This window comes from Cebus imitator, unplaced genomic scaffold (genome assembly GCF_001604975.1).
Source record: "Cebus imitator isolate Cc_AM_T3 unplaced genomic scaffold, Cebus_imitator-1.0 Scaffold80, whole genome shotgun sequence".
NCBI lineage: Eukaryota > Metazoa > Chordata > Mammalia > Primates > Cebidae > Cebus > Cebus imitator.
Window position 1 is genome coordinate 1,276,480 of NW_016107395.1, and position 22,311 is coordinate 1,298,790.

The 22,311-nt window shown below is 35.8% G+C and overlaps 1 protein-coding gene across 1 annotated transcript in view; it reads right to left on the bottom strand.

Moving 5' to 3' along the window:
- The window catches only part of OXCT1 (3-oxoacid CoA-transferase 1), a 139,810-nt gene that overhangs the window by 25,908 nt on the left and 91,591 nt on the right, over nt 1–22,311 (bottom strand). Inside the window, exon 14 of the mRNA XM_017533132.2 lies at nt 921–1,010. Within this exon, the coding sequence (XP_017388621.1) occupies nt 921–1,010 (90 nt within the window). The remainder of the gene's footprint in view (nt 1–920; nt 1,011–22,311) is intronic.

Consider the following 22,311-nt stretch of genomic DNA (forward strand, 5'->3'; position numbering starts at 1 on the left):
AGAGACGAGGTTTCACCATGTTGACCAGGATGGTCTCGATCTCTTGACCTCGTGATCCACCCGCCTCGGCCTCCCACAGTGCTGGGATTACAGGCTTGAGCCACCACGCCCGGCTGAGAGCTTTACTTCTAACAGAACTTCAGGGAAGTTACTTAACCTGTCTAAAGCTATATTTCTGGACATACTAAGAACATCTATAGCGAGTTCATGGGCTCATTCATATACATAGAGCTTGGTATATTGTTGGCACATGAAATGGTCAAAAATGGTAGTTATTATTATTGCAATATGAAGGAAGAGGAAAAATACAGAATGTAAGCTCCATGACATCAGTAATTTTTGTCCAGTTTTGGTCACTGCCACATCCTAGCATGCATAGCACGTAATAGGCTCTCAAATATTTAACAATGTATCAAAATAAAAGTATAATACTTTTCAGAGTAAGGATAGTTGCTGTCACCTAGTCTGTTATTTTGTAACATCTTCGGGATATGGCACCTCACAGCTTTAAAGTCCATACGGTCCATTTGAAAATAACTGTTGTTAAGATGAATGTTCTGTTGTGGCTTTTCATTTCACGCACAGATAGCAACCACTATAATCATCTTAAAACCAGAACTGATACATTCCTACTCACATCTTTTTACTTCCTTTGGAGATATAAAGCTTTTACTTTTAATATGTATGCAGGACAAATATTTGAACAACACCCTGATGTTTGGGTTCACTCAAAGTTGAACAACCATGTAGCTAAATAATAAATAACTGTTTTTGTCATCTTTCTCTCTCAAATGTAAATGCTATCACCTTGAAGGCCAGAGAAAATAAAATCCAGTTAGGTGGCCTGGTAGTATACTGGATGGGTTTTGGTTTATTGTAAATTTCCAAAAGCAGTATTTGGGGAGAACAATACATGTTACCTTTGCAGAGTGCTCCATGGTGACCACAACTTTGGTTTTGGCACTGGACACCAAATCCATAGCACCTCCCATTCCTTTCACCATCTTCCCCTGCAAAACAAAAAAAGAAATAGCTGTGTCTTTCACTTCATTCGTATGTGGCAGAACAAAATTAACTTGCAAAAATAAGATACTAGAATCATTAAAAACTCATTGTCCTTCATTGCTTAGTGCTTGATGCTCTGTAACCTAATATTCTGTCATTCTATTATTCTGTGGTTGAAGGATAAAGTTCAGGATAAACATTATGTCACTTTTGTTAAGTGTGGCTAACATGATTTTCTTGACATATTAGCAATAAGATAATCAGTGAATTAAAAGAATTAAAAACTTTTCCAGAATTCTGGGACATTACTATTATTACAGTATCAGACTGAAATCCAAACACCCCTGACAGCCACTTCTTTCTTTTTAAACACAATCAACACTACTGCCTCTTTTATTACAGGCACTTTCTAAAGTTCTCTTGGATTTCCTGCAGATTAAAATTCCATTATGTAGTAGTAGGCTGAGGTATTAATGGTGTTTTTCTAGTAATGGCTAATATGAAAGGTGGCTCTGTCTTTCTAACACTTGGCATTTATCTTGCTCTTAGAAAAATAAAATGAAAAATATTCTTGCTAAGCAAAAACAACACAGAAGCAGAGTTCAGGGTCATTTCACCATTACCATTCTATTTTTGGTCATCTGGCCATCCCTTCATTCATTACACTGGCAATAGCTGGGGGGCAAGGGATGAGGGTGGCAGAAGAGAGAAGTGCAGACTACAAGATAAGCCTGCTTTCAGACAGTTTGAAGCAGAACATCCATGTGGAAATGCATAACTTTAAACTTCTAGAGGCAGTGCCTTCATTCTTAGCTGCAACCCTAATAAACTGGTGGCCAATGTATTAAGTTGGTCATAATATTTCTGTAGAGAACACTGATATGGTACAAAATACACATAAGTCAGAGATGGAAGCAATCAATGTCTACCAAACTCTAATGAGAAAGTTTGAGATTTGTAGAACAACGAAAGACACTAAAGCAACCCTATGATAAAACGTGTCAATCTGCTTTGGTAAGAACATCCAGGCAGTCTCAGCTTCTATACATAGTGTCCTTGGCAGACTGAGGGGGCGAGCTCTGGAAGAATGAAAAGGGAGCAGCCAAAGAAAACCAGAGACCAAGATAGACAGTTAAAAACTCCTTGAATTTAAAAAAGCCCCTGAATTAGAATATACCATAGGCAAATTCTATCCCCTGTGACACAATGTTTGCATAGGTAAAAACTTATAACAGCCTCTAACAAGACGGAAGCCTGTCCAATTTAGATGAATCTGACTTATACAACTTAAATTACTGTCAATTAGTTTAGAAATATGTATAGAGCACCTGCAGGGTACAAACCACTGTGCTGGAAAGAATATAACACACTATAAAACGTGATAGACCAAGAATGTCTGTTTTTGTTAAAAACATTCTTGACTCAATATATGTGAATAGCCTTTGCTCAAGGAGATTCAACTGGCTTGACGTCTCATTTCCATAGCACATGCTACAACCTTTAAGGCACTATTTTGATTCTTAAATGTAATGCTTGTTTCCAAGAGTGAAAATGCATGAGATTAGGTGCAGAACAACTGAGATCTATCCTGTTAACTATGAGTTAATGGCAAAACACCAAATCTCTCTGAATTTGGGTTCATTATCTAAACACCAGGAATAAGAATATCTGTCCTACCATACAGAGCTGTGGTGAGCACTGTATGAGATAATGTATGAAAACGTGTAGTAAACAGAGTTTATAAATGTATTCACTTATCTTCAATCAATTCAACTTACTGAATGTCTAGCATAAGTGTGGCTCTATACTAGGGTGCTAGAGTCGGATCAAAGCAAGGTTCTTCTCCTGGAAAAGCTTGTTACCTAGGGAAGGAAAAGTATCTATGAATACTAAAATACTCAGACTATACTTCCTTCCTCTAAAAGGAAAATTTTCACTTCTCTCCTATCACAAGGTACAGCTAAGTGTCTTTTTCCTACGCTCTTGTACTATTCAGTATGAATGCTATCACAGTGAATTTCAACTGTTCCCCTTCCCTCTCTTCCCTCTTTGTTTCCTTCTCTCCATTATAAATATTTGGATGAGTGAATGGATGAATGAATTAAACCAACAAAGGTATAACACTGAGGATGCAACTGCTGACTGTGCCTGGGGAAACAGTCAGGGAAGGAAGTAGCTCAGGGAGATTCACGAAGGAGGGGATTCAAAAAAGTAGTCTGTCAGGTAGGAAGAGCAATACTGTGAAAGAGAAGAGCAGTATTTTCTAATAGCATTTCTAGCAGGTTAACAGGAAAACCTTCAAATATTTGATTTTCCTGGTTTTAGTGTGTTCATTGTACTGGAAACAGAAAATAAAATGTTTCCCTCTATTTCAAGTCCCAAAGGATTTCTGAAACAATCAATTACTAACAAGAAGAAAAATCATTCTATTTATACCCAGCAGGAAAACAAAACAGGGTTATACAAGGCATACTCCCTGACGTAAGTGGGAAATGCATCATCAGCTAGGTATTCTTTTGGGTCCCCACTACTTGCATCTCCCAGATTTCTATTTCAGTTAGAAGTGGTCATGTGCCTGAGTTCCAGACAATGGAAGAAATGGAGGTGATATCTGTGACTTTCAGGCTCCAGCCTACAAAAATCTCTCATGCAATTCGTCATGTTCTTTTACCTTCTGCAATCTGGACACTGACATCCAAAGTGACTTTGGAAGATGGCTGAGTTTCCTTCAGCCTTGGTCCTTAAATGGCCAGCTATTGCACAGCCCACTTCTTTGGAACCACATTGCACCCTCCAATATGAGTAAAAAGTAAGTACAAAGGGTGCTAAGCCACTAAAACTGAAGGGCTTATTTGTTACAGAAGCTAGTATGACTAATATATTAAAGTGGTGTCCAAGTTATATGAAAGGGTGAGAATTCAGTGTCAAATTAGAACTGCTACAGCTGCACAACAGAAGGGGATCTAAGTAGGGCTCTTAAGGGGATATTTTACTGCTGCTCCTTGAGGGAGGTGACTATGCTTGGTTCTGTGCTAGGCGCAGTAATTCACCTTTCTATCCAGATGTCCAACACACTGTTTGACATTTTGCAGAGGTACAACATGCTTGCTGAATGAATAAAATGAGTGAGTGAATGAATGAATGGAAAGAATTTTGAGGACAGCACTACAAGTTAAGGGAATAGCTAAACAGGGGAATATAGATTCCACCCCCATCCCTCATCTTCCTCCCCAAAATTCAACATCCTATTCAACATACAACACAAGAAGCTATTAAAACGGGGAGATTAAGGAGCTAAAAATATACCTTTAAATAAGTCACAGAGGGAAAGTGATACTTGGGGAAAATAGGCCTATAATGAAGAAGAGCTTCTGGGCATGATTGAAGCATTGGGCCAATGTAACACAAAGAATGGCTTTCTTTAAAATCTCATCAGCAAACATATATTTCTTAAATGATGCAACTCTAGTTCTGAAATGTGTTCTGGCTAGCATAATGGAGAGATGATTGGTGGATGCTCATTTCATAGCCAACTCATCTTTTAGCTGTTAAGGATTGACCCTGATATCAAGTATGGAAAGATTCTGCAATAAAATGTGCTAGCAATGCCGCATGCTCTGTTACAACAGTTATACAGCCTTTCTAAAGATGCTGATTCAAGTATCCTCAATTCACAAGTATTTCCTCAGAGTCTATTATAAGCCAGCCACGAAGGTAGGAAATAGAAACAAAAGATGAATATGATGATACACTATTTTCTAGAAAACAAATTTCAGTTGAAATCAATAATATACCTACTTTGATCCTATTTCCTACTGCTAGAATTTTAAAGAAAGTAAGAGAAAAATTACTATAAATGCAGTAACATTAAAAACTTCAATGCATGAAAGTACAAATATTACATTGTACTACAAACAAAACAGGAATTCAAGTTGTAAATGACCTTTAGTGATATTTTAAGGATTTTACAAAAAGGAAAAATGAATGCATTTCAATGGTTCTGTGAAATGCTGTTTAAAATAAAGTATGGAACACAATGAAATCACTCTTGCCACCACTTTTATCATTAGTACATAAAGAGTAATGGCTCATTTACAGATGTTACCTCTAAATATTCTCGTCGTAAGTGAGAAAGAATTTATAATAATGGAAACAATTTTAAAAGCATTTTAAAAGTAATGCTAAAAGCCATAGTAGAATGTGTGAATCTATTGGAAGTCAAAGGGAAAGACAATTGTAGAATGATTTAAGAATAAAACTAGAGCTTGTTGCTCCATACTAAATATAGGAACATTAAGTACCAACCTCAATCCAAATGTAAGCCTCTTTATAACTGTCTTCCCCATTATTAAAAATGCTCTAGAAAATAAATAGTCCTCTAAGCATGCTCCTAGCTAAAGAGTAGGAGAGAGGAAAACTGAGAAAGATAACATTTGTTTAAACATGTAGTAACAGGTTATAAACTCCTTTCTCTAGGCAAGATAAGAGACTTATAACTTACCTTACTATAGCAAAGTTATAGCACAGTTATATGAGAGTATTTCTCTTTTCTGTGTTACACTTTGTTTTTAAAAAAATCAAAAAAAGTTCTTTTCAAAGATTAATTGCATTTTCTAAGACAGGTGAATTGATTATGTAAACCAACTAATAGGGAACCAGAAATATTATATTTGCTATTGTTAGGTTAGGAAAATTGCTTACAATAAAATTCAGTTATTAATCATTGTATGGGTTTTTCAAAAAATCATGTCAAAAGAACAGTATTCCGAAAAGGTCAAAGTTTTATTTTAATAAGCTCTCTTGTTCCTGTTCTCTCAGGGACCCTGTGCCATGAATTAGGCCCTTTGCTCCAGTTTCTCCATTCTCTCTCCATGGCTCCTCTCTGCTAAATCCTTGGAGATAAAATCTTGTTTCTGTTGGGAGATAAAATCTTTGGAGATAAAATCTTGTTTCTGCTGTGTCCTTGAAGTGAGAACTCTACTCGGTCATGTCTCGAACAGTTAATCATCTGATTCAGTAGACAGCTTGTAGGTTTACTTTACTACACTCCAATATCTATCTAGGGTATATCACAATGTCTTCCATTCACTGCTTGAAACTCTCCAATTAGGTTCTTCTATGATCCTGGTTCCTCCTACTGCTATTGAGGCTTTCAGTTTCCTATCCACCATGCTTTTTCCCAGACCTTATACTGTATGTTGGCCAAATTAACAGCTCTGTCAGCTCTTGCCTACTTGTTCTCCAAGAACAACTCCCAACTAGTTTCATCATATGGACTGCCCCTGTGAGTCCTAAAAACAATGAGTCCTAAAACCACGTTTCCAGCTGAGGTCTTTCCTCCAAGTTTCAGACTTCAATATCCAAAAGTGTCCCTGTCGCCCTGTGGCACATCCTGTTAGCTGATTCTCCAAATTGTTCCTTTATTCCTGAGCTCATAGTTAAGCTACATTTTCCAGCCTTCCTTGAAGTTACAATTGGTCACATGGAATAAGTTCTGGACAATGGAAAGTGAAAATGATGTATACTACTTCCAGGGCTGGACTATAAAACCTTGCAAGAACAATCTTCCACATTCTTCTACTTTCTGTAAACTGCAAGTTGAAAATGGTGGAGCCATAAGATGGAAGGAATCTCAATCTCTGAATCACCGCACAGAGGAGAGCTGCCTGCCAATTAGGGATACTCATTTGGTTCTGTGTGAATGAGAAATAAAAACTTCTATTATATTAATACGTGCCTCAGCTCAGTATCATCCAAACTAAATTAAGTATCTTTATAAGGCAAATCTCACAAGCTGCAAATTTCCCAGCTCAGTTAATGGCCAATCATCCAACTCAAGATCCAATTCAGAAACCTTCTTGTCTCTTGCCTCTCCCTCATAAACCACATCTAATCAGTCACTCAACTACTAAGAATTCCACTTCTCCTAACATTCCTTGAACTTGACTTTTTCTCATCCTAGCTAAGATCCCCACGATTTCTCCTTGAAGAGTTACAGTAGTCTCCCTACTGGTCGACCTGTGTCCAGCTTTATTCCTCTGTCCAAATTGGACCCACAAAAACCATCTCTCTAAAATGACCATCTGATTATGTTGTTCCTCTGCATAAAACCTTTCAGTGCTTCAGCATAAAGTCCGAGCACCCCAGCCTGGCATTCAAGGCCTGATAACCTGGCCCCTCCCCTCTCCATTTCCTCACACCCAAGTTGCCATTTCCACGCCAGGAAGAGTGAGTTGCCTGTACATAGCATATGGCTCCCACATGCCTTGAGGTTTCTCCTTCATACTATCAAGTGAGCTCCAGCATATTCTTTGTGTATCAAATCATGATGACTTCTCTCAAGAAGTGTTCACAGACCTCTGTCCCACCCTATCCACATGATTATGATTACTTTAGGAACCTCTCACAGCATCTTTGCATATTCCCATTTTAGAACTTACCACATTATCTGCTTTAAGAAAGAGGCTGATGTTGTACTGGCAGGTAGTGGCAAGGCCATACAGGTAGTTATGATCTCTTCCTTTTGAAAAATACCATCTCCCTTTTCTCTAACCACCCTTCCTCCCAAATTTAGCAATTAAAAACACAATAGGGAGCCTCCAAGACCCCATGCAGCTATGACTACCAGTGCTCTGATTGATCACATCTGTTCTGATTAATCAGTGCCTATGCCCCTGTCTCAATTGAAAAACAATCACCAATAACAGATTTAAGATATAATCTTGCTCATTATTATTACTATGTATTATTATTTTTGAAATGGAGTCTTGCTCTGTTTTCCAGTCTGGAGTACAGTGGTGCGATCTCAGCCCACTGCAACTTCCACCTCCTGGGTTCAAGCAATTCTCTTGCCTCAGCCTCCTGAGTAGCTGGGATTACAGGCAGGTTCCTACCACGCTCTGCTAATTTTTTTTTATTTTTAGTAGAGATGGGGTTTCACCACGTTGGCCAGGCTGGTCTCGAACTCCTGACCTCAGGTGGCTGGCTTGCTTTGGCCTCCCCAAGTGCTGGGATTACAGGCGTGAACCACCACGCCCAGCCCTTCCTCACTATTTATTAGACTATAAGCTCTTTGCCTTCCCTGTTAATCTTCAACCCAGTGCAGTTACTGATATGAAATAGATTGTTTTCAGTATATATTTAGGTAGATTGTTTTCAGTATATATTTAAGTAAACTTAATTCCATCTTAAAGTAAAAGTTTGTTTCTAAAAAATACATAATCAAAAGCATATTAAGGTGTACTGATGATACTAAACAAAGCTGGGGACACTATCTGCAAAGAAAAGGATAGCAAGAAGAAAAAAAAGAGTTGACTAAAATAAAATGTAAAATTAAAACTTCACTTCAGAAAGTTGCAAAGCTGTAGAGAAGAGAATATGGTGTCCTTCAAAATTGATCCTACTAAGGACATTTTTTGTATCTTCTTCAGTGCTGAATGTTAAACAAACATTATTTAATAAATATCTGAAGTACACTGAATTTGTTTTCTCAGGAAGGGAGAAAAATCATTTGTAAGATACCCAAGGAAAAGTCCTAAGAAACTGGATGATATCTCAACTATTAGTCATTAATTAAGCATGTACTTAATACCTATTAGGTGTTCTGTGCTATTCGCTGAGCATAAGCAAAACTTCTGCTTTTGAATAGCTCATAGTTCTTGAATGCCTTCTCAATGTTTCTGAGGCCAAATGAAATTAAAAAATGCAAATTCTAAAATCCTAAAGTTACCACTTCTGTTTTCTTTCAAACATTCACAAAGGGTAAAGTCCATTTTTTCCCTTGGAAGAGCAAAAGAATTAATTCCATTATAATAAATACAACTAACAGAACCAATGATGTGTATCAATTCAAAAATACTTTATGATAATTGTATACATTAGATTTGATGAATGTGCTATTTTCTGATTCCAGGGAAAATATTTGAAAATAAAAATTTACTTTACAGAAACTATCTATACTAGTTTATAGCAGAAACTGTACCAAAACCACATCAAGTTTCTCTAAAACATCGTCTATTGCAAATGAACCTCAACAAACAAAAATGATACTGGTGTAAGTGAAATTCATTTTATCACCATGGTAAGAATCTTTATTACTCTATCATAAGACAGTCCAGACCAACCACTTTATGCAGGTTAGAAAATGTCACAAATGTAATAGGTATGATTCTTAAAGAAATCAATTAACTTCAAATAAGAAAAATGAGTACTGTTTCTAGCTACTAATTACACCAATTTCTCTCATTTTGTAAAGTGTAAATACCATTCAAGAGGGTCTCTATAGTTCACTTATGAGACCTCATTGCTCCAAGAAAAAAGTTCCAATGTATATAAAATTGTCATTAATTATACAAAGGTCATTACGCCTCTGTAGGGAAATTAATAAATATTTATTAAGTGAACAGTTAGAACTATGAAACCAATGTATTTTCTCTTCTTAAGGTACAATCAATGTGTAGCTAAGTTTTTTTTGTTGTTGTTGTTGTTATAAATAAAGCACTTTGGATTGGTTAAATTCTTTGTATAAGGTCAAATACACTAGCAGTCTGATCTATCTGCTAGATTTTGAAAATAGCAAGAGAAAAACATACTCCTAGCTCTGTTCTGAAACTGTGGTTGCAGTTTTCAAAGAGTCTATTTATAATACTTCAGAGATGAAAACAAACATCGGACAATCTGGCTAAGAGAGTTCACATTGTTTTATCAAGGCTTTTAGAAAAAGCATCAATGGAAAGAGCTTGAGCAAGTGTTTCAGAATAAATAAAAAGGTATTTGTTTTCATTTAAAACAAGTATAACACTCTATTTAACTGAGTTTATTAAATACAGCTAAGCACTGGAGCTTCTGGGCCTGTATACTACCTAGAAACAGAATAAGTTATATACTTAAAAATCCAAGGATAAGTTATTTTCTTCCTTCCATTGAATCACTGAGAGAAATGCATTAGAATCATATGAAATTGCCCACATAGGAACATGTATGACCTACAAATACAGGAATTTCATAGGGTTGATTCAACCTATGTTCTAATGGTGAGGTTAAAAAGATCCCAATTACTATCACATAACTTTTTTAAGGTTTATAATATTTTAGGAGGTCCCCAATAGTCACTACAAAATTGGAATCTAAAATACAAATGGAAAAACATCACTTAAGTGTCTGCATATACTAAAATATATTAATCTCCTCAACAACTCATTCACATGGAATATGAAATTATTACTATTTCTTTTGCCAACAGGAAATAGTTGTTCTCAGAAAGTTTATTTACTGATTCCTCAGTGAGGGTGTGGGTTGGATGGGGAGAAGTGGTAAGGAGTGAGAGCTAGAACCATGGGCAGAGCACACTTGTTCCATCACCTCCTCCCACTGTCTGCAAAGCTCTAAGAGCACAATTAGACATATTGTAATTACACTGCCATCATTGACAGCTGAATGAGTTTTTTTTTAAACAGACAGTGACTGCAAGAACATTAATAAATGAAAATCATTACCAGTGTTTTTCCCACAATAGAAAGGATCAGAAAATAACACAAAAGATCATTTTAAAGATTAAAAAAAAAAAAAAAAGCAGTTAAGAGCAATTGCAAAAGAGATGCTATGTATACTAAATGTACATGCCCAAGTATTATAGGGTTGGGTGGAAGAATATAAAAGCATTTTGATTCTACATTAAATTAATAACTAGTTTATCTCAAGATGTCCTCTGAATTCAGCTGATGACCTCGTTTAATGACTACTTAAGTACCTACTGGGAATTAATAGCTCTGACATTCACGGCAAATTGATAACTCTGCTGTTGGAGTCTTAATTTGTTCCTCCTGTGCAAGTCTTACTCTGTGAAACAGGGACCCAGTGCTTCTCATATGTGGAGGCAGGCCTAAACTCTGGTTTGCTTAGAAAGCACACCCTACTCTCAGGACTAGGAGAGCCATGGGCCTCCTAGGTAACATTATTTCACACAGACTCGGGGTATGGAATGCATCTCAGGTTTGGGCCCCAAGAGGGAAAATCACATCCTCTTTGAGAGAATGACCCATCTCTGGGAGCAACAGAGAATGCTGAAGAGCAATGTCACTCTGGGAGGGTCCTATCATCACAGGGAGCAAAAACACAATTTCTCCTTTCAACACCAAAACCAGTTAAAAGAATGACTTTGGGAAGACTTGTCACAAAGTTAATTTTTTGAAAGATATAACAGGAAATTCAGGGAGCATTAATTTCTACCTTATTTTTTCAAGTCAACACTACTGAGCAATCTCTTAGATGGGGTGAGGGGGGTAGTGAAGCGCCTTTACAGAAAAGTAATAGTAAAATGTAAGCTTTGGTGAAGAACTTGGTGATGCAGAAATCAAACTACTGAGAACAGCTAGGCGTGGTGGCTCCAGCCTGTAATCCCAGCACTTTGGGAGGCCAAGGCAGGCAGATCACTTGAGCCCAGGAGTTCAAGACCAGCCTGGGTAACATGGTAAAATCTGCCTCTACAAAAACTTTTTTTTAAAAAAATTAGCTGGATGTAGTTGCATGCACCTGTAGTCTGAGCTACTGCGGAGGCTGAAGTGGGAGGATCACCTAGCTCAGGAGGTCAAGGCTACAGTGAGCCTTGATTGCACCAACCAACACACTCCAGCCTGGGGTACAGAGTGAGACCCTATCTCCCCTGCCGCCACCCCCAAGACAAAATGAAAAACAGGATAGAATGGAAAATTGTTTTCAAAGTGAAATAGAAAGATCAGAAGAGGTAAAAACATATATAGGAATATACAAGCTTTAACTTATTTCTTCATAGGCCAATGTTTCAACTCCCTGAATTTCATAGGAGACCTTTTAAATTTCTGATCTTGATGGTTCCAATAACTTTAACCATTCATAATACCAGATATGAATGTTAAATGTGTGGAAAAAATAGTATTTAAAAATCCATGTGTGTAAAATCCCTGGATACTTCTATTTCATTTTATATGGACCTAAGTTGAGGTACATGTTAAATCTAGTACAATCTCAGATGAGAAGCAGGAGCTACAGTGAGAAGACTTTATTCCTTTTACAACATTAATACATGGCTGTATGGCAGATATGACCTCTTTCATATTCGTCTGGAACTCAAGTGTGGCAAATACTTGATGGTAAGGTGTAATTGCTAAAATAGCATTATTTTAATCCAAAGGAGACCATTTTCTAGGTCTAGTATTTGGAAGAAAACACATTCTGCTCATACCACCTTGAGACCATTATTCAGTAAGGAGTTACTTTTTTCCTCTATCCTTAGGAAAATGGTCTAAAATGGAAAGTTGTTTATTTTTATTATTTAAAACTGTATGAGTGTGGTTTAATACATATGCATATAACACAGCTCTCTCCATTGAGAAGGCCTAGAAGCTATAATAGCCCAGTAGCAACAAGCACACCTAGCACCAGATCTTGGTTTCTATATATCATTTCTCTAATAAGAATGGCTTTTGAAGAAATAGTTGATTCTAGGAGCACAAGAAATATAAGATGAGCCTCTTGTAGTAGCAGAAAGTAAGAAAGTGCTCAATGAAAAACAAAAAGAATGGAAAGACACCAAAGGGGTATAGCAGTAAACCTGAAAGAGCTCCCAATGGCTATAGCTGGAACAATGTGAGCATAAAAATAAACATGGTATTGTATTGCAACCAAAATATAAAACACACTTAAGAACATAAGAGAAGAGACAAATCTTTTCTCCAGAAGAATTGCAAAAGATATTAATGCCTCTTCAACTGTTTATACTCAACACTTCTGACATCAAATATGTGGGGTGTTTCCTTACACTACCCAATTCTGTAACTTTTCAGATATTAGCTGAGTGCCTAACAATTCAACTCACTTCTGACCATAACTACCTGGAGTTAGCATAGACACCACAGGTTAAGGGTTCAGTCTTATAAGGCTGCTCTCCATTTCAGACCCTAATAGTAAGTCCAGGCAGCCAGTACTTCTGATCAACCAGCTATAAAGTCAAGAGATTTCTACAACCCCCTCTCAGTAACAGCTCACAGGATTCAGCAATGCATTTTACTTGCTATTATTGGTTTATTATGAAGGATACAACTAAGGAATGGTCCAACGGAAGAGATATATAGGGCAAGGTTTGGGGGCAGGAGCGTAGAGCTTCTGTGTTCTATGCAGGTATGACATTCTCCCAGAACTCTGATGTGTTCGGCAACCCAGCAGCACTTAGAACCCTGTTGTTTAGGCATATTTATGGATGTTTCATTACAAAGGCAAAATTAAGTCATTGGCCATTGGTGACTGGATTCAATCTCCAGACCCTCTCTCCTTCCTAGACACTGTGTGAGGGGCTGAACTTTCCAACCCTCTAATCATATCTTGATCTGTCTGGCAAACAGCTCCATACTGAAGCTATTTAAGGGCCCACTGAGAATCACATTAGTATAAATTCAGATATGGTTGAAAGGGGCTTATTATGAACAATAAAAATGCTCTTATCGCCCTTTCACTCAGGAAATTCCAAGCATTGTAGAAGCTCAGTGTCAGGAACTGGGGTGGAGTGGGGGGGACAAAGGTAAAATATATTTCTTATCACAGTTTCCCTCCAAGAGGTAGAGCTTAATCTCCCTCCAGACCCTTGAGGGTGGGCTAAAAGTACTAAATTGCTTCCACAGAGAACAAAGTAGAGAGGAAAAAAATAGTAATTTTACATAGTGAACAAACCTGGTTAGTACTACCTTCACCAAGTGATCAAAATTATCATCACCAGGGATGCAACGTGGATATACAATAACCACTGTTATAAGAAGGGCACTCTACTTCTATGATACGCTTTCTAAAAACATCAGACAAATCCAGATTGGGGGATGTTCTGCAAGACATCCAGTTAATACTTCAAGACTGACAAAATTATGAAAAACAAAGAAAGAGTCAGAAATTGGCACAGATCAGAGAAGGTTAGGGAGCTATGACAACTAAATTCAATGCAGTACCCTGAACTGGATGCTGAAACAGAAAATGGGCCTGTACAGAAAAACAGATGAAATCCAAACAGAGTCTGGGGTTAGGAATAATGTGCCAATGTGTCTTTGTTTTGACAAATATTTCATGTTGTAAGATTGTAACAATGGGGGAAACTGGGTGAGGGGCATATGGAAACTCTGTATTATCTCTGCAGCTTTTCTATGAATCTAGAATAATTTTAATTTTTACAACAAAAACTTTATTTAAAAAGTCAGTATGCAGCCTGTTCCTGTGGGTTTTGTTTGTTTTGTTTTTCATCAAAATGAAAACAGAATGGTTCTCAGGTTTCCCTTGATAAGGAGCTCTCCTAGTAAATCTTTAAGCTTGTTGCTAAAAAGCGTTGCGAAATCTGACTCAGAAAACAAGTAAATTTGAGAGAGTCAAATAAATTTGTGCTTTGTTTTCAACAATGAGTTACTTTCTTATAGTAACTGAACTTTATTTCTTTGCGGAATCCAACATTTACCACCACAGGGTATGCTAGCATAACAAAGTCATGTTAGTTTCTGAATAAATAAAATAAATCTAAGAACTGCATGTGTGAGATTTTTGTTTTTATTCCCAATGAAAAAGCTTTACTATCCAATTCATTATGTTGATAAACCTATCTTGATGCTAGACAACTTAGATTTCTGATAGAGCTTTGGAAAAAAAAAGCATACACAGCCATTAGGACTTTTTAAAACAATATTCTTTGATCATATTATTAAAGTTTGAGAAAATTAGAAATACAGACTGGACGTTTGTTCTATGACAAATGATGTACCATTTCTATATTTTAATATTCTTATTTTTCTTGTTATGGTTTCCTTTGTTCATATTGAACATCTTTTATAAACTCAATTATATAAAGATAGTCCTCATCCCCTAAAAAGTATTTGCATAATGTATAACAGGCTCTCCTTTACAAAAAAGAAAAATATTGTACAATGAAGAAAAGCTAAACATATCACCTGAAGTTACAGGTCAGAAAAAAATCTGGATGAAGTCTCTTTCCCAGTTTCCAGAAAGAGGTAATCAAATCTCCATAAAAGATGCTTCTTATTTTAAAATGTACATTATGTTGAACTTATTGCACTATTTTTCTTTCTTATTGTTCCTAATCTGTTGCATGGTGCTAATTAATTTCACTAAGAAGCAGACAGCAAGCTTAGAGATGTCCTATGTACAATTTCTAAAAATACAGTCAGATCCTTTAGGACTAAAGTTGCAAAGCTTTCAAATGTGCTTATAAATAAACGATTCATCTTTCATCAACCTGAAAGCCATGGTTTATAAAAAATTAAGTTTCCTAAAAACTACATTATTACAAGCAGAAGTTACATTCAGGATGGAATTATATTAGCAGATAGTTTCTAAGTGTTAGAGTAATAAGTTTGTCTTCATAAAGTTATGGCAGTAAAAAAATAAGAAAAAATTTGCCTTTTAAGACAGCCATTTCCATAATATTTATGGATTAATTTTTGAGGGTCTGGTTATTTAGATCTGTTCTAGGCTATAATTATAACACAGAAATATGCCAGACAGATAGTGAATGGCTAAAACATGTACTTGAGTCAAAGCTTATGAGGAGTCTTTGTCAGGCCTTCATGCAGAATATATTTACTCTCCTTATGCACAAATGTAAAAAGATTGATTATCTAATTTTCTGTTCAGAACTATATTTTGAAATTGGTACTTGCATAGCTAAATTTGGATAATCTGAAAAAATTCATAGATGGAATATCTTATTCTCTAATAATTCTCTATAAATGAAGTATTAGGACAAATACTCCAATGATATACTTGAGTTATCAAATGGTAATATGGATAGTGTTGAATTTATTGGAAACAAAGTTAAAAACTTTGCCTTTTACTTAAAATAATTCCACTACATTGGCTAAGAGGGGAGAGAGAAAGGTAAATGTAAAATACTGATGATTTTGCCTGGTATTCAGTTTAGACAGAAGAGGTCCTGAGACAGAGAGGATAAAATGGGAGATGGAAAACTCATGTTCACTTAGTCCCAATCCAATATTGTTTTCATAACGTGATGGAAAACTCATGTTCACTCAGTCCCAATCCCATATTGTTTTCATAACGTGAATTTATCAAGATAACTCTAGGGTTTAAAGATGTATGTCACATATCATATGACCCCCAAACAACAGAAAACTGCTATATCTGGACGTTAACAATAACTGTAATCATCTGTTCCAGTGCTGACACCTATCCCAGTTGCTAGGATGATCGAGTGCTGCAAGTTCTTCAACAGTGGCCCACCACATGCATCAGACCAGTAAGGAATGCACACAAGCCAGAAGTGGTCAATGTATCATTTCACAGTAATAAAAGCACTTAAGGTTCTCTTCTTATTCTGAGTATAATTTTAGTTGTATTCCTCAAGCTTTGACATAAGGCTCTTATTTTTATTAGTTTCTACATAATTTATAATTTCTTTTTTGAACCAATGCCCTTTGGGAGAAGAACATATGATAGCTTTTATGTGTTTTGCAACTTTTAACATGGAAGTAAAATATACTCAGAAGCAAAATTGGAATGCAATTTTCATCATAGGATTGACTTTCAGAAGCAAATCCTCACTAAAATAACTGTCCACATTTCAAAGCCTTTATATTACCATATGCTAAATTATTAAATGTAGATTATTTCTAGCTCTCATACTTGTTAGAAGCTTGAGCCAGGTAGAAAAATGCTGAAGTTTTACCATCTCTCAAATATCGATTTTTTTCTAAGTATTCAAAATTCCCCATTACATTGCAGCATCTTTAGAAATGTGTAGATCCACAGCTTAGAGGTTAAATTTTAAGCCTTGGGTTCTGTTAGGGATTTACTGAATTCAAGAACTTAATTTCAGAGATCAGATCTGCACTTCATAAATTAGACTTGCCACATGTGGCTATATGAATCTGAATTAAACAAAATTACAAAATGAGTCTGTCAGTTATACTAGCTACATTTGAAGTTCTCAAAAGCCACATGTGGCTAATGGCTCCATTGTACAAGCACATATAAAATGTCTCCATCATCACGGAGGGTTTTCTGGATGTGCTGTATTAGACCAACAGAGATAAAGTAATCTGTACAAAGTCACAATTTGTTAGTAACAAAGCTAAAATTAGAATTCAAGTCTTTAAAATTCTATGCTTCCTTGCTTTCTACTAACCACATTGTCTGAACCAACACACAAAGAAAGTAAAAGATCTGAATACAACAACTAACAAGCTCAATCTTATATAAAATTATCTTATTTTCATGTAAAGGTTAGGAAAAAAACAAATTATCTGGCCACCAAGAAAACCCAATAAATTCCAAAAGGCAATGTAAAGAATAACTCCTCGAAACCTTTGAAATTCAAAGAAAAAACATTTATAATAAATGATTGGGCCAAAAAAGAAATAAAAACTGAAATTACAAGCTACCTAGAAATTAATGAAAATAAGAACTTTGTCAAAGATTAAAATTGTGTTTGGAATTAAATACAATTAAAATTGTATTTGGAATTAAATACAATTAAAATTGTATTTGGAATTAAATACAATTAAAATTGTATTTGGAATTAAATACAATTAAAATTGTATTTGGAAAAACACAGAGCCTTAAATGCTTTTATAATAAGGACTGCAGATAAACATTTGAATTTATAAATCTAGAACCCGTACAACATTAAAAAGCGAGTAGACGTAAAGAAAATTAGCAAGGCTAAACATTTACAGCATTGGGATAAAGAGTAGATATAATAACAATCTGAGGAAATTAAAGGTATGAAAGAATATGACATGTTTTGGGTTGAATGAATTTGAAAATCCAAGTGAAATAGATGTGTTTTGGAAAATGGAAATTAATAAAATTGCCAAAAGAAGTCAGAAAATTTGAGACCAAAAGGCATAAGAATATCTTACAAATTGTTAAAAATTGACTATTTGTATTAAAAGACCAATTGATTCAACATCAATTTAAATAATGACATTGATAAATTAAGGACGAAGAACTGTGATTAAACAGATGGAAACACACTGACTAAATTCAACTGTCATTCAGTTTAAAAACTGTAAGCAAAGGACCAAAGGCAAACTTTTAGAACAGTATAAAGGACATTTATTAGAAGCACAACATAATATTAAGTAAAAGCTCTAAATGAATTCATCGAAATGAAGGTCCTCAATCACTACTACTTACATTGTTTTAATGATTAAGTTAAAAATATTTTCAGATAAGAGAGCTTTATAGAGTATTTAAGAATATTTTTTAAATTATTATAGCTAATAAGAAAATTTAGTAAAATGAATAGATATAAGAAATAAATAGAAACCAGCAGTTTTCCTTTGTATTAGCAACAGCCATTTGGAAACTGAAATTGACTATTCAGCTCAAAATATTGACAAGAACTATAAAATAATGTAACAAATGTAACAAAGGTAAAATGAGACCTGGATAGTAAAATATACCATGTTCCTGGACAAGATGACTTAACTAATGCAAACTCATTTAGTTCTTCCCAAACCAACATATTTCATGTGTAGTGTACTGCAGTGACCTTTTAGCATTGTCTCCCACAGCTTATTAACTTCATCATAGATATTAAAATATTCTCTGTACAGGAAAGGACTGTATTGGGTTTGCTCACTGATCTACCCTTTTCGTTAATACAACACCTAATGCAAAAAGAAAAACAATGTTAACAAATTTTGTTGAATAAAACTATGCCATGGATCACATTTTACAAATAAAGAGCTCAGGTCTGGAAAGGTAAAGTGACTGCAGAGACACAACTGCTGCTTTTTTTTTTCCTTCAACTTTAAGTACCGGGGTACATGTGCAGGATGTACAGGTTTCTTACACAGGTAAATGTGTGCCATGTTGTTTTGCTGCACAGATCATCCCATCACCTAGGTATTTAGCCCAGAGTCTATTAGCTATTCTTCCTGATGCTCTCACTCTCCCCATACCCCAATAGGTCCTCAGTATGTGTTGTTTCCTGATGTGTCCATGTGTTCTCATTGTTCAGCTCCTACTTACAAGTGAGAACATACAGTATTTGGTTTCTTGTTCCCACATTAGTTTGCTGAGGATAATGGCTTCCAACTCAAACCAGGTCCCTGCAAAGAACATGATCTTGTTTCTTTTTATGGCTGCATAGTATTGCATGGTGTATATGTAACACATTTTCTTTATCCAGTCTATCATTGGTGGGTCTTTAGGTTGATTCCATGTCTTAGCTATTGTGAACAGTGCAGCAAAGAACATAACAAACACATGTTACTTTATTACAGAATGATTTATATTCATGGGTATATACCCAGTAATAGGATTGCTTGGTCCAGTGGTACTTCTGCCTCTAGGTCTTTGAGGAATTGCTGCACTGTATTCCACGATGGCTGAACTAATTTACACTCCCATCAACAGTGTAAAAGTGTTCCTTTTTCTCTGCAACCTTGCCAGCATCTGTTGTTTTTCAGCTTTTTAGTTACAGTCATTCTGAGTGGCATGAGATGATATCTCATTAGGGTTTAGATTTGCATTTGCATTTCTCTAATGATCAGTGATGTTGAGCTTTTTTTTTTTTTTAAATGGGGTCTCACTCTGTTGCCCAGGCTGGAGTGTAGTGGTTCAACCTCAGCTAACTGTAACCTTCACCTCCCAGGTTCAAGCAATTCTCCTGCTTTAGCCTCCCAAGCAGCTGGAATTACAGGCACGTGCCACCATGACTTGCTAATTTTTGAATTTTTGTAAAGATGGGGCTTCATCGTGTTGGCCAGGCTGGTCTCCAACTCCTGACCTGAAATAATCCGCCTGCCTCAGCCTCCCAAATTGCTGGGATTACAGGTGTGAGCCACTGTGCCTGGAGCTTTTTTTCATGTTTGTTGGCCACATTTACGTCTTCTTTTGAGAAGTGTCTGTTCATGCCCTTTGCCCACTTTTTAATGAGGTTGTTTTTTCTTGTAAATAAAAATAAAGTTCCTCACAGACTCTGGATATTAGTCATTTGTCAGATGGATAGATTGCAAATATTTTCTCCCATTCTGTAGGTTCACTCTGATGACAGTTTCTTTTTCTGTGCAGAAGCTCTTTAGTTTAACTAAATCCCATTTCTCAATTTTGGCTTTTGTTCCCATTGCTTTTGGTGTTTTAGTCATGAAGTCTTAGACACAGCTGCTTCTAAAAGTTAAGTCCCTTGGCCTGAACTTAAATAGTTAACTCCCTTGGCCTGAGTCTCTTCATCTATAATAACAGGAATATTTATATTTAACTCAGTGTTCTGTGAGGATAAAATGGCAATAAATATTCAGAAAAATATTTGAAAAAAAATTACAGAAGGTTCTTTGTATTGGAATGTTGTTTTTCAAAGGCAAACTTTCCCCTGTGTGGAAAGAGCATCCCTATGAAACTGTAGACAGAAGAGATAGGTTCTAATATTGGCTTAGCTATTAACTAGAGTTTTGCAGCCTGAGCTGAGTCACTTCATTTCTCTGGATTCAGGTTTTCCACTAATAACATTAGGGTGCTGTACAGCTGAATGATATTAAAGAATTATATCCTTAATTCCTTATTGTTAGATGGGATAACAAAATTGCAGTTTATGAAAAGAATCATTATATAATGAAATTTGAAAATAATCTTTCAGATAATGTTGAAATGTTTATGGATGGAATATGTGCAGCACTTGCTTCAAAATAATCTGAGGAGAAGGGAAATTAAGTACAGATGAAACAAGACTGACCATAAGTGGATAACTGTCTAAGCTGGATGTATGCATTTACTTTCTATTTTTATAGAGAGTATATTTAAACATTTTCTCAAAAGTGTTGATCAAGATGATCTCTAAACCAAAAGAAGAGAGAAGTAAAGAATTCACCAACCAGGAGTACAAAATTCATTTAATAAAATTTAGTCTTCAGGATTTATTAGCCTTTAGCTACAGGGTCACTAGCAGTTGTCATTAGCCCTTTGGTTTCATTCCCTGCTAAGTCATATCAGCAACACTATGATTTATCATATTACTAATAATGGGTTTCTAGGAGGCCTCATCTATCATTTTTAATGTTTCTTCTCCTCCTTTTAAGTGAGCTGTTTAATGAGAAGAGGCTGCTGTAGTCATACAAATGCATCATTAGACAAAAGGATATTTATAGCAAATATCAAACTCATTGTTCATGAGAGAGACAGAGATCAACTGATTCAAAGATGACCAAATCCCACTCTATGCAAAGAAGTCTGCCTTTCAACGCCAAAGTAGATGGAGAATATTTTATCAAATTCTTACAAGAGTGTGTGGTAGGCAGTGAAGCAGCATGGTTTGGATATCTAGCTCACTTTTCTTTTAGTCTCTATGTTGAACATATCCAAGTTCTAGTGAAGAGTCAAAGTCTTAAGTAGCTGTTCAAAATATATCATATGAAACACAGCAAGAAGAGAAATATTTCCTTTCCTCCAGATAAAAGACTCAGATAGCAATCAAAAGGCAAAATCTCTGTAAGACTGTTGAAGATGGAGAATGTCTTTCACATTCCCATGTCCCTTTGCTTCTGTAAAAGTTAACATGTGTGAGGGCCTAGGCTGGGTGGGATGGCTTGCTAATGAATTTGCTTTGGTTCCTTTCTGATCTTAATCTTTTTAAAATTTCTCTTCAGTATTCCTCTCTTTGCAATGATTCTCGTATTTCCACAGTTGTGCTTCAATGTTTCCTGTTCAACAAATATTGCAAGCCAATTTTACAAATGTTCTTTGTAGAGGGCCTGAAATTTTCCAAAAAATTATTTGATTCATAGAGTACAAAAAAAAAAAGGGTAAATAAAATGGATAAAGTACCTCATATATGGTATTTAGGTTAACTATAAGTGACTGGGCAGTGGAGACTTTAGAATTTGGGTGAGAGCTTAAAGGAAACAGGATGCAAAAGAACCAACATGCAAATAGTCCACCTAGTGCCTTTCAAAAATCCCACCATAAATAAGAGTCATATATACCCAGCATATATCCTTGAAACTGCAACAGACTTCACCTGACAATCATTTCTGCATAAGGCTTACAGAATGCTAGACAGATTTTTATGCATTTTGCAGTTTGTTCTGCTTCCATTCTGAAAGGCAGTTAAATATCCCCAAAAGTACCTGTGGCAGAATGTGAAGCACATAAGAGCAAAGAAGACTGTGATTCCACTTCTCTTTTCATCACTTGCCACAGATGTGAACTTAAATAGTTAACTCCCTTGGCCTGAGTCTCTTCATCTATAATAACAGGAATATTTATATTTAACTCAGTGTTCGGTGAGGATAAAATGGCAATAAATATTCAGAACCTGGCCAG